General features: G+C 28.0%; 1 protein-coding gene across 8 annotated transcripts in view; it reads left to right on the top strand.

Moving 5' to 3' along the window:
• Window positions 1–13,935, top strand: part of LOC117182361 (activating transcription factor 7-interacting protein 1) — a 92,207-nt gene that overhangs the window by 29,884 nt on the left and 48,388 nt on the right. For 4 of the 8 annotated variants that reach the window (XM_033375545.1, XM_033375548.1, XM_033375546.1 and 1 more), the window contains 2 exons: window positions 188–525; window positions 8,166–10,955. In XM_033375545.1, coding sequence (XP_033231436.1) covers window positions 252–525; window positions 8,166–10,955 — 3,064 coding nt within the window. In that variant the 5' untranslated portion in view covers window positions 188–251. The remainder of the gene's footprint in view (window positions 1–187; window positions 526–8,165; window positions 10,956–13,935) is intronic. The other 4 variants (XM_033375549.1, XM_033375552.1, XM_033375550.1 and 1 more) reach the window with 1 other exon arrangement.

Below are 13,935 nucleotides of genomic sequence, written 5' to 3'. Positions count from 1 at the left end.
AGGGAAAAGTGAGGCAAGTTGAAAAATGAAGTATTGCGGCCACCCTGAAAAAAAAAGTAGCCAATTGAAGTTTTTCACTGATCCTCGAGTTTTAAAAAAAATTTGTCTTTGTCCTTATTCCAATGCATCAATCTTGATAAACTAGTTTCTTATGTTAACCAAAAAAAAAAACTTTGGTTATTCGCAGAGTAGTAGCATTATGGGAGTAACGGGATCTCTGTGACTTTTCGAATTCCTTCCTCTCTTTGATAATGGAGGCAGTAAGAATCGACACACTTCCTTCTACCGAATCAAACAAGCTTTGCTCTTTACTAAGTACTGATGCACGTGATTCGAATGATATATCGAAGGAAAAAGAGGAAGAACTTTTGTACGGTGCAGGTGAGGATGTTGATGAGGACGAAGCTCTCTCTGACGACAGCTTGCGTTTGAAATTTTCTGATGACGAGGAAGCTGATCAAGACGATGCTGGCTCCTCCTCTGAACATTTTTATAAGCCAGTGAAGGAAGAAGACACGTCTGAGGGTAAGATGAACCATGTTTCATGATTTCAGGTGTTCTGTTGACGGCTGCTCTAGACAGTCGAAAATGTTTTCCAAAAATTGGGCCTTCTCTTTATTTCCTTCGTCATATTACTGGAACAAGATGGCTTCAAACAGGCGTTAGTTGTTTGCAGTCTACACTTTATAAACAAAATTGCCTGTTCGCTTTCGTTTTATTTTCAAAATCATTTTCAATGATATAATTCGCAGTTTAATTTATAAGGTGTTAATGTCCCGGACACTTGACATCATGTTTTTGCGAATTTAGAACTACATATATAATGTATATATATATATATAGTTAAAAGTGAAGATGTTCCACAGATCTGATGGTCTAAAATATTTCAGTTCTTCAAAAATGTTTTTATCTATGCTTTAATACTGCATATAAATGCGATTTATCGATATTCTCGGATACTAGTTTTGGGGATTGAATTAAAATAATTGATAAGGCGGAATTATTTTGTAATATAATTTAAAACATGAGGTAATATTCAAGGAAATTCTGGAAACTAATAAATTGGACTTTACGGTACAGTTCCGCAGGAACCGACCGTCAGAAGTTTGCTCTTCTTTATCATTGGATTTACACACTGATTTTGCAATAAGGTGATCATTTTTCAGCGAATATTTGGGATTTGGCAGCTGATTTGAAATTGTTTCTAATTTATTTCAAATGGAAAATAATTGTGAATCAGGTACCAAATCACAAAATGTGTTTATCATCAGAGAAAAGCAGTATCTCAATTTAGGTCAAAAGTTGTAGAGGTTTAAAGAAAATATACACATTTTTTTTTTTTTTTTTTTTTTTTTTTGAAAACAAAATTTAAATACTCATAACTTTGTAACTAGAAACCCATATAATGCGACGTGAAGTTAGTCAGCTTGTCTGTACGTCACGTATATTTAAAGAAAAATAAAACTAAACGTCATTTTGTCTTTTGTTTTTTTTTTAACCTTAATTTTTCTCTTAAAGTTGTGGTGAAAAGTTTTTACACACAATGAAACGATTTGCGAAGGATATGTATTTCGAAAGGTACGTAAAAAGGATATTTCAAATGGATAAATGAAATACTATTATTCGATCTGCGTCGTACTTTAGGTCGAACTTGGGTATTCTTAAATGCACATTTAGGGTGGCCGCTGGACCGGAAAATGACGGTGATTTTTTTTTTTTTACCGGGAATTTTACAAATTTGTAAAAGAAAAATCTGGCCAAGTTCGATTTCAACAGTTTTAAAATGATTAGTTGAATTGTTATGTTTTTCAATTATGCTATTAATTTAAAATTTTTATTTTTAAGCATAGATTTTTTATTTAAAGAATTTTTAAATATGCAGTCATGAAGACTTAAACAAGTAAAAAATAAAAGCCTTTGATGTTGAAAATTTTGGATAAAAACCGTTTTTATTTAATAAATAAATAAAAAAAATTTATTTCTCTGTACTTTAAGTAATAAAAAGTGAACAAACACGATTTTAAATCAGTTCAAAATTCAAGAATTTTCAGATTTGACTGAAAGTTTATAAACTATTTTCAACTTAAAAATAACTTCATAATAATATGTTGTTAATTAAAGGATTTTATCAAATTTTAAAATATTGTTTCAGTCTAAAATATTCAAATTTTAACCCATTCAATTTGAAATTTTCAATTAAAAAAAAAGAGATTAATTATTGAAGGTTTAGCAATATTTGAATTTTCATTTAAGACAAGTAACTTGAAACCAAATATTTAAAAGTAAAGAATCTGTAACTGAATTTTTTGACATAGAAATCCTGGAATCGTTAAAATTTCGAAGAGCTTTAAAAAAATTAAAAATTATCATGAAAATTTTGTTTAAATCTTTGAAAAACTTGTTAAATATTCTCTTAAAATAATTTTTCAAAATGAAAAATTATTTTTAATTTTCCTATGAATCTTTAGAAAATGTTTTTATTCTTTTGAAGCCTTTCACAAAAGCGAAAAGAATTGTTTAAAATCTACGAAAATATACATTTTGTTTATATTAGGCTATCATTTCAAGTTTCGCATTAAGTTTGAATTTTTTTAAAACTTCTAAATATCTTTTAAAATTACTCAAATTTCGACTACAAATAATAAACTTTTAATTGTTATTTATACATCCAAATTGTAAAGAAATTATCTAAAATTTGCAGGATTTTCTGAAAATTGTTGAAAAAAATTCAATTCATTTTGACAGATATTTAGAAATTCTGAAAAAATTTCCAAAATAATTTCAAATTTAAAGCAACTTCTAGATTTCTCAAGATTTTGAAACTTTCCAAGGATGTTTAAACTATTTAAAAAGAAAATAATTTAATTTGTAATTTAAGAAGTGTACAGTTAAAAAATATACAATTTTTTAATATTTAATGTTTCTAGCTTAAAATTCTATAATTTAAAAAATTTTTAAGTTCATTGATTGATTTTTTCATTTAGAGTATTGAAAATAACGTGGATTTTTTTATATTGAAAAATGGTAGTACCTTTAATTTAATACGTGTAAATTATTGAGTATTTGAATAAAAACTTCTTAATTAAAAACTTTTAAATTTCAATTTTAAAAGTTCAAAATTTAACAGTTCCACTTTGAGTGCTTTCATTTGCAGCTCAGTTTTTATTAACTCAAGTGGAAATTTGTTTAGTTTTAGTGTTCAATTTTTTAAATTTCATTGACCGTGAAAAATGTTTGCGAACCGGAAAATGACCGGGAATTTATTTTGTCGATTAAAACGGCCACCCCGACATTGCATTTTTCAAACTGCGATTTTTGCACCACCCTTAATGTATACTCGATTATGAAGTGTCAGAAGTCATATGAAGAAAACCTCTAATTTTTTGTCCAATAATATGAGATTATATACTTAACGATACTGTTATGATTAATTACTGAAGACAATCTTTCTGCATTATTTCGCCTAACGCATTTATATTTTTGTAATTTCTAATTGCAGTATTAAAGTACGGGAAAAAAACATAATTGACAGTTACGGAAATAAATAGAGTTCTTAAATGCCCAAGATTTTATGTTGAGCAAATGCTCTCGAGAATATGCTCAGCATTTAAGCTCAAACAGTATATTCATAAAGAATTTAAAGCATTTATTGTTTAAACAAATATATATCATAATTACTACATATATTTTTACAAAAAACATTCTAGAGTGTAGTGAAATAAACATATAATTTTTTTAATACAGAGTTGCTACAGATCAGGTAATTTCAGAATGCCAAGGAAAAAATGTAATGTTATTTTATTATTATCGTTGAAAATCGCAACTATTTGATTTGAAAATAATCTCTTTTGGTTGAGGATTCATTCAAAAATATGTCTTTTTTTAAAGAATTTTAATTTCATGGTTGAAAATTATACTATTTCGTTCAAAATTCACTCTGATTTGATTGAAAATTAAGTTTTCTTTTTCTACAAATTTCATTATCGCATTTTTAGTTAAAAATTTATCGGTTTTAGGTGAAAATTTAACTGTTTTGTTGGAAATTCCTATTTTTTGTCAAAATTCAACTATTTTTTATATAAAATTTTAATTTTTTTTGGTTAAAATATCAAATATTACGTTTTCATGGAGAATTCATTATTTTAGTTGAAATGCATTTTTTTTCAAAATTTAATAATCTGGTTGAAAATTATATTTTCTAAGAGTTGAACATTGTTTTAGCTGAAAATTTAACTGGTACAGTTTGGTTAAAAATTTATCTTTTTAAGTTCAAAATTAAAATATTTGGTTTAAGAATCCTGTACATTTATAGTAGAAAATTTATCCTGTTGGTTGGAAATTAGTTTTTTCTTATTTAGGATTATTTTTTTTTTTTTTAAATAAAAATGTTAATATTTTTTATTTTTTCTCGATAATTTATCTTTTTTTTTTTTGAAGAATTTTTATTTTATGGTGGAAAATTATACTATTTCGTTCAAAATTCACTTTGATTTGATTGAAAATTGAGTTTTTTTTTTCTAAAAATTTAACTATTGTATTTTTAGTTCAAAATTTATCGATTTTAGGTGAAAATTTGATTGTTACATTATTATTACATTTGATAGAAATGTAATTTTTTGTTTTAAAAAATGTTGTGATTTGTAGAAAATTTAAATGTTCAATTTTTGTTAAGAATTTATTTCTTAGGTTAAAAATAAATTTAGTTAAAAATTATTATTTTTTTATAGAAAATTTATCATTTGGGTTTAAAATTCCAGTATTTGGTCAAAAATTCATATTTTTGTTTGAAAATTAATTACTGTGATTAAAATTTAATTTCTTGGGCTGAAAATTCGTTGTTTTTATTTGTTTTTAATTCACTTTTTTAGTTGCAAATTGAATTATTCTACTTTTAGTCTGTAAATCTTTATTTTTCGTTTGAAAATTTATATATTTTATTGACACTGTACCTTTTTTGCGAAAAATTTCATCTTTTGGATTATAATTGAATTATTTCGTAAAGAATTAATTTTGTTGTTGAAAATCTACTGTTTTAACTGAATTTTTAATTCTTATATTTTTTGTTAAACAATCATTTTCTTGGATGAAAAAAAAAATTTTTTTTTGTAAATTCATATTTTTGGTTTAAAATTTAACTCGTACATTTTTGGTTCGAAATTGATAATTTTATGTTGGAAATTAAAAAATTTGGTTTAAAATTCCTATATTTCATTGAAAATTCGAATTTGTGGGAGAATATTTAAGCTTCTTGTCAACTAATCCTCTTTTAGGTTCAAAATTCATTTAAAAATTCGAATATTTTGTTGAATGTTCATGTACTTTATTAAAAATTCATCTATTTTGGCAAAAAAATTCATCTAATTAGTTGAAAATGGATTTTTCTTGTTATATATTAGTTTTTTATTATTTAAAATGAATTTTTTAAACTGAGAATTTAAATGTTCAATTTTTGTTTAATTATTCTATTTTTAGTGGAAAATTTATCTGGTATACGTGAAAATTCAACTATGTGTTGAAAATCCGTATTGTTGTGGTTAAAAATTAATTCCCATGGTTGAAAGTTTATTTTACTAACTGAAAATTTACGTATTTTATTTTTTATAGAAAATTTATTTTCTTTTTTGGTTGAAGATTAATAATTTTAGTTGAAAATTCACTTTAACAATTCCATTTCTTGTGGAAAACTTACCTTTTTTAATAGAAATGCAATAATCTTTTTCGTTAAAAAAGATTTAGTTAAAAATTCCTTTTGTTTTTCATAGAAGATTCATCTTTTGGGTTTAAAATTCTACTATTTGGTCCAAAATTCCTATTTTTCGTTAAAAATTTATCACTCTAATTAAAAATTAATTTCTTTGGCTGAAAATTCGTTATATGTTTTGTTTCTAATTTACTTTTTTATTTACAAATTGAACTATTCTAGTTTTGGTTTGTAAATGTATACTTTTTACTTAAAAATTTATATATTTTATTGAAAATTTATCCATTTTGGTAGAAAATTTATCTTTTAAATTTAAAATTGAATTATTTTGTTGAGAATTTATTTTGTATTGTATTTTATTTTTTGAAAATTAATTGTAGTTAAAATTAAAATTGTATGTAAAATTCTTTGTAGTTAAAAATTGGTTTTTTTTTTAGAACATTTTTCTTTTGGGTTGAAAATTCTAATATTTGCTCAAAATTTCATACCTTTCGTTGAAAATTCATCACTGTGATTAAAATTGAATTTCTTTAGCTAAAAATTTGTTGTTTTTTTCTTTCTTTCAAGATTAATTTTTTAAACTGAATATGCAGCTATTCCAGTTGTGCTTATAAGTTTGTAGTTTTACTTGAAAATCCATTACTTTTGCTGAAAAATCTTTTTTTTTTTTTATAATTTACTTTTTTAGCTACAAATTAAACTATTTTAGTTTTGGTTTGTAAATTTATATGTTTTAGTTGAAAATTTATATATTTTATTGATACTGTATCTTCTTTTTCTTGTAGAAAATTAATCGGTTGGGTTTAAAATTGAATTATTTCGTTGAGAGTTAATGTTTTTTTAATTGATTGTGTTTACTGAAAATTTATATCTTCTATTTTTTGTTAAAAAATAATGTTCTTTTGATTAAAAAGTAACTATTTTGTTCAAAATTCGTTTCTTTTTTGGTTGAAAATTTCTTTTATTATCTGAAAATTTAAGTATTTTATTTTTTGTACGCAAATTTATCCTTTTTGTTAAACATGAATGTATTGGGTTAAAATTAAGTTTGTTTAGTTAAAGATTTATCCTTTTAGTTGAAAATTCATTTTAAAAATTAAATCTTTTTTGATAAAAATGTGATTCTTCTTTGTTAATAATTCATTTCTTTGGTTGAAAATTTGTTTCTTTTGATTTAAAAATTAATTTTTTTTATTGAAGATGTAACAAATTTTATTCTGTTATTTTTTATTTAAAAAACCTTTTTTTTATTAAAAAAATGTTAATTTTTTGCAAAATTATTATTTTTTCGTTTAACATTTATTTTTCTAACATTTTAACTATTATAATTCTAGTTTAAAATGTTTTTTTTTTTTTTTAGATGAAAATTCACGTACTTTGTTGAAAATTTATCTAACTATTTGGATTAAAAATCATATTTTTATTGTAAATTCATCACTGTGATTAAACATTATTTTCTTTGGCTGAAAATTAGTTTCTTTTTAGTTGAAAATTATTGGTTTTAGCCGCAGATGTAACTATTCCAGTTTTGCTTGAAAATTTATTTCTGCATTTGAAAATTAATTAATTTGATTGAAAAGTCGTTTTTTTATAATTTACTTTTCTAGCTAAAACTTGAAATATTTTAGTTTCGGGTTGTAAATATATATTTTTTAGCTAAACATTTATATATTTTATTGAAACTGAATCGTGTTTGGTAGAAAAATTATCTTTTGGTTTTAAAATGGAATTATTTGAGTGAGAATACATTTTTGTTGATGTTGAAAACGGATGATTTCAACCGAAAAGTGAATTCTCTTATTTTTTAAAATAATTTTTTCATGAAAAAAAACTGTTTTGTTGAAAATTATTTTTTTGTTGTTGATCATTTATTTCTCGAACATTTTAACTGTTCTAATTTTAGTTGAAAATTGATATTTTTTAGATGAAAATTCGTGTATTTTGTTGAAAATGAGTCATTTTGGGTAAAAAATTAATCTTTTGGATTGTAAATTCAACTATTTGGTTAAAAATTCATTTGTTAGGTTAAAAATTGATTTGATTAATATTATTAATCTTCTAGGTGTACGGTTCGTTTTATATCTAGAAGAATGTAAAAATTTTGGATATTGTAGCAACCCTGAATAAGGCACTGTTTAATGCGAATAATATGTTTTCTCTTACTTTGACTTCATTTTTCCACTTAAATGAAGCGTCCTTTCCAATTTCAAGCCATAAATTTTCCCGCCAAATTTAAGTAATTTAATTATTATCAATAAAAATAGACGATACGATTTTTTAAATCCTAACTCAAAATGCTTATAAATGCTCACTAAATTCTCAAACGACAATAAAGTTCGAGCAATATATTCTCGAGCATATTCTCATGCTTCTGAGAATTTTTCTCCGAGCACTTAAAAAACTCTTCCGGACACTAGTCAAATGAAAGCCTAATATAGCCTTTTTTTGATACGTGTGATTACAGACGCGAAATCTGAAACTTCGGAAGCGTTTGACACAAACACAGAGGAAAAGTTGCAGTGCCAGGCAAGTTCTGCAAGCGAATCAAAATTAATTGGCGAAGAAAGTATTGTCGTCAAGTCGGACGAGCAGTGTGTCGAAGAAGAGCAGAGAAAAATTGTGGATGGTTTAGAGGAGTCAGAGAGTAGTTGCGTTGAAGCTGCGCATGATCAGGATACAGTCATGAACGGAAACGACCCGAGATATTTTCAAAGTGTTATCAGGCCGAACTTTGAGAATCGATGGAGGCAAAATTCGCCCCGTGCACGCACATCTTTCAACAATCATTCGTCCCATCAGCGCTCCTATTATCCCGAGACTAATTTCCGATCCTCGGAATCTGAGCACATGAACAGCAGGTATTATAACAAACAGAATCATTATGGGAGAACAAGAGGATCGAGCAAATCCCATCATCAGAGTTATAGTGAACACAATAATAGGAATTCGAGTGAGCACAGCAGTAGGAGTTCAAAGTCGCGATCATCCCTGGACAGAAGAAAAGATTCGCCCTACTCGTCATCATTGCGCGTCATTGATACCAGCGGCAAAAGAAGATCGGACCAGGAGAAGAGGGATTCGAGGAGCAAAGCGGAGAGGAGGGAATCGCGAGGCAGTGACAGGAAGTCGGAGCCGATTAGCGTACGCGAACGCGATCGCGATCATAAAATGGATGTTGTTGAAACCCCGGAAGAGGCATTGTCGCCGGAGAATGGGGAACACGAGAAGGAAAACTCCAATGACTGTCCCACTGACTCGGAATCGCTGCCGGTTGAGTCTCCTCTTGCTGATGAAGTCACGATTCCTAGTCTGCAGAATGAATCGATGGAGGTAGATGATGTAAAAGAGCCGCCAACACCAGTAAATGAAGAGGCACAAGAGGAGTCGCAAGAACCGTCAAATGGGGAATCGGAAGAAACAGCGAATGAAGTGCTAAACGAGAATTCAACGGAGGAGATTCCAAAGACGAGTGAAGTTGATGAGCCGGAACCGATTGACGAGCAGGAACCGATTGATGAGCAGGAACCGATTGATGAGCAGGAACCGATTGACGAGCAGGAACCGATTGATGATCAGGAACCGATTGACGAGCCGGAACCGATTGATGAGCCGGAGACGATTGACGAGCCAGAGCCAAGTGATGAGTATGCGCATTTGAATGAGGCAACTGGTGAATTTGCTGAGACGGAAGATGTAGAGGCTGATGAGAATGTTGAGGTTGAAGAGTTAAAGAGCAAAGAGACTGAGGAGGAGGAGGAGGAGGAGGAAGATGAAGAGAGTGAGGAGGTTGAGAGCGAGAAAGTTCAGAGTCCGGATGACGATCCAGAAAATTGTGAAGAGGGTGAAGGAGAGCTGGGTTTTGAAACTCCGACTGAAGATGCTTCATCCCGAAAGGATTCGAGTTTATGCAATAATAATGCTTCCAGCGATACTTCTGTGAAGTGTGCGACTAAACCGAGTGACTCTGGTTCAGAATTGGACAATCTGCCGAAGGTTTATCAGTGTCTGGAGGAAATTGCGAGTATGGAGGCTTCGCGACTCGCGGAGGAAGTTGAAAAGGAAGTGAGCACTGAAAAAGAAATTGAGGAAGAAACTATCATTGAAGAAGAGGCCATCGTTGAAGAAGAAGCCGTCATTGAAGAAGAGGAGGAGGAGGAAGAAGAAGAAGAAGACATGGAGAAGGCTGAGAGTACAAAAGAGTTGACTGAAATTTGTGACGTGGAGGTTCAAATAACTTCCGAAGAGAGTAGTACTAAAAAATTGACTGAAAACGGCAACCCGGATGTTCCAGTGACTTCCGAAAATGTTGTCTCGATGGAAGAGGATGCGAGTTTGCCGGATGATGATTTGAAGGATCGAGAATTGTTGAAAGAATCGGAATTGTTGAATGAGGAGGATCATTCGAATTTGTCGATGGGATCCGCTGAGACGGTGGTGGTCGGCCCCTCGAGGAGTGTCGAAAAACGTTTGGATGAGGTCGAAAAAATGGATTTTGATGAGAGTGCCTGTCATTCCAATGAAGACACGAAGGCTGATGATGATAAGGAAACGAATTCGGAAGATAATAGTGAGACTATCGGGGCTTTGATCATGGATGAGGACAATGAGGCCAGCAATGATGTTGGCAATGTTTCCGACGCTCATGATGTTAGATCCGATAGTAATGATGCCAGCAATGACATCAGCAATGAGGTTAGCAACGATGCTAATACGGAAATTGTGGGAAAGGTGGTTGAAGATGATAGTAATTCTGGGAGTTTGCTTTTCACGGAAACCAAGGCTGTGGAAGAGGAGGAAAAGTGTGTGGAGGAAATGAGTGTGGAGGAAAAGTGTGTGGAGGAAAAGTGCGTGGAGGAAAAGAGTGAGGAGGAAAAGTGTGTGGAGGTTTCGAAAAAGGATACGAAGGACGTGGTGAATGATGCGGTTGATGTTGAGGAGAAGATGTGTGTGGATGATAATGAGTGCCTTGATGGAAAGCCAGAAACTGCCGTCGAGATACGTCAAATTGAAGCAGCAGTAATTTCTAGCGAGGCATCAGCGACTTCTAATGAAGCATCATCAGCCGTTTCTAATGATGTTTCATCGAATGAGAGCAGTGGGAGCTCGGCGTCTGCCACTATCACAAAAAAAGTAATTGATGAGAAAGAGAGTAAGACTGAAAGTACACCCACCGAGCAACGAAAGAGAGGTAGGCCTAAGGCAGTTCCACGCGAAACAACGGAAAAACCATCACCAGCACCTGAAATTGTACAAGGTAAGTTCCCATTTCTGTTTCGATAATTCTCATTGATGTAAAAGTGTAGGGTGTCTGGTGACCTTGAAAATTTTGAACATCTGGAATTCTTTTTTTTTTATAAAGTGTTTGAAATTTTTCTTTTATCTTTGACATTTTTTTGGGAAATCTTCTAAAATGATGTGCTTAAAGTTCAGAACGTTCAAATGAACGAAATTGGTTACTGATGACTTTTAAACTAGAAAAAGTGCTAAAATAATAATTTATTTTTATTGTAAAATACTGATTACAAAGAAAACTCGTATTGCATCATTTTAAATTGTAGTTGGAACAATATTTGTAGATAAAATAAAACAGGGAAAAAATGTTTCGTTCATTTGAACGTTCGGAACTTCAGGTGCATTTTAAAATGTTTGAAATTTTTGTGAAAAATCTTTATGAACATTTTCTAAAATCTTTGAAACTTTTTTGAAATATTTGAGATTTTTTTAAAATCTTTTAAAATTTTTGCAATCATTCGGAAATATTTGAAATAGTTTTGAAGTCTTTTAAAAATCTTTTGTATTCATTTAAAATATTTGAAATATTTTGAAATCTTTTAGAATGTTGGTAAAGTCTTTTAAATCTTTGTGAAATATTTTGAAATATGCTAAACAAATTCGAAATCATTTAAAACCTTTAAGATGTTTTGAAAGCTTTTAAAATTGTTTAAACTGTTTGAAATCGGGTGTAATACACCCGTTTTGTATTCTTTGAAATTCTTGAAATGTTCCGGAATTCTTTGAAGTATTTGTGAAATATTTCTCAAATCTTTTGTATACATTAAAATCTTTGAAATCTTTTAAAATGTGATAAACAAGTTTGAAATCATTTTAAATGTTTTGAAATATTGTATTGAAAGCTTTTGAAATTGTTTAAAATCTTTGAAATCTGTTGTAATATGCCTTTTTTAAACCTTTGAAGTTCTTGAAATGTTTCGAAATCTTTATGAATTCTTTGAAGTATTTGTGAAATCTTTCTAAAATCTTTTGTGTTCATTAAAATATTTGAAATATTTGTGAAATGTTTTGAAATCTTGTATTGAAAGCCTTTGAAATTGTTTAAAATCTTTGAAATTCTCGAAATGTTCCGAAATTCTCATGAATTCTTTGAAGTATTTGTAAAATCTTTCTAAAATCTTTTGTGTTCATAAAAATATTTGAAATCTTTGTGCAATATTTTTAAATCTTGTAGAATTTTTGAAGTATTTGTGAAATCTTTCTCAAATCTTTTGTATTAATTAAAATCTTAAAAATCTTTTAGAATTTTGATAACATCTTTGAAATCTTTTAAAATGTGATAAACAAATTTGAAATCATTTTAAATGTTTTGAAATATTGTATTAAAAGCTTTTGAAATTGTTTAAAATCTTTGAAATCTGTTGTAATATGCCTTTTTTAAACCTTTGAAGTTCTTGAAATTTTTCGAAATCTTTATGAATTCTTTGAAGTATTTGTGAAATCTTTCTAAAATCTTTTGTATTCATTAAAATATTTGAAATCTTTGTGCAATATTTTTAAATCTTGTAAAATTTTGGCAAATGGAATTTTATTTTGAAAGCTTTTGAAATTGTTTAAAATCTTTGAAATTATCGAAATGTTCGGAAATCCTTATGAATTCCTTGAAGTATTTGTGAAATCTTTCTAAAATCTTTTGTGTTCATTAAAATATTTGAAATCTTTGTGAAATCTGTTGGAATCTTTTAGAATTTTGGTAAAATCTTTGTAATATCTTTTGAAATATGCTAAACAAATATTAAATCATTGAAAATCATTTCAAATGTTTTGAAGTCTTGTATTGAAAGCTTTTGAAATTATTTAAAATCTTTGAAATCTGGTGTAATATGCCTTTTTTAAACCTTTGAAACTCTTGAAATGTTTCGAAATCCTTATGAATTCTTTGAAGTATTTGTGAAATCTTTCTAAAATCTTTTGTGTTCATTAAAATATTTGAAATCTTTGTGAAATCTGTTGGAATCTTTTAGAATTTTAGTAAAATCTTTGTAATATTTTTTGAAATATGCTAAACAAATATTAAATCATTGAAAATCATTTCAAATGTTTTGAAATCTTGTATTGAAAGCTTTTGAAATTATTTTAAATCTTTGAAATCTGATGAAATATGCCTTTTTTAAACCTTTGAAACTCTTGAAATGTTTCGAAATCCTTATGAATTCTTTGAAGTATTTGTGAAATCTTTCTAAAATCTTTTGTGTTCATTAAAATATTTGAAATCTTTGTGCAATATTTTTAAATCTTGTAGAATTTTGGAAAATTCTTTGGAATCTTATATCGAAAGCTTTTGAAATTGTTTAAAATCTTTGAAATTCTCGAAATCCTCATGCATTTTTTGAAGTATTTGTGAAATCTTTCTCAAATCTTTTGTATTAATTAAAATCTTGAAAATCTTTTAGAATTTTGGTAAAATAATTGAAATCTTTTAAAATATGATAAACAAATTTGAAATCATTTTAAATGTTTTGAAATATTCTATTAAAAGCTTTTGAAATTGTTTAAAATCTTTGAAATCTGGTGTAATATGCCTTTTTTAAACCTTTAAAACTCTTGAAATGTTTCGAAATCCTTATGAATTCTTTGAAGTATTTGTGAAATCTTTCTAAAATCTTTTGTGTTCATTAAAATATTTGAAATCTTTGTGAAATCTGTTGGAATCTTTTAGAATTTTGGTAAAATCTTTGTAATATCTTTTGAAATATGCTAAACAAATATTAAATCATTGAAAATCATTAAAAAGGTTTTGAAATCTTGTACTGAATCTTTTAGAATTTTGATAAAATAATTGAAATCTTTTAAAATATGATAAACAAATTTGAAATCATTTTAAATGTTTTGAAATATTGTATTAAAAGCTTTTGAAATTGTTTAAAATCTTTGAAATCTGGTGTAATATGCCTTTTTTAAACCTTTAAAACTCTTGAAATGTTTCGAAATCCTTATGAATT

The sequence above is a fragment of the Belonocnema kinseyi genome, chromosome 10 (genome assembly GCF_010883055.1).
Source record: "Belonocnema kinseyi isolate 2016_QV_RU_SX_M_011 chromosome 10, B_treatae_v1, whole genome shotgun sequence".
NCBI classification, from domain to species: domain Eukaryota; kingdom Metazoa; phylum Arthropoda; class Insecta; order Hymenoptera; family Cynipidae; genus Belonocnema; species Belonocnema kinseyi.
This window is presented reverse-complemented; position numbering and strand designations above follow the sequence as displayed.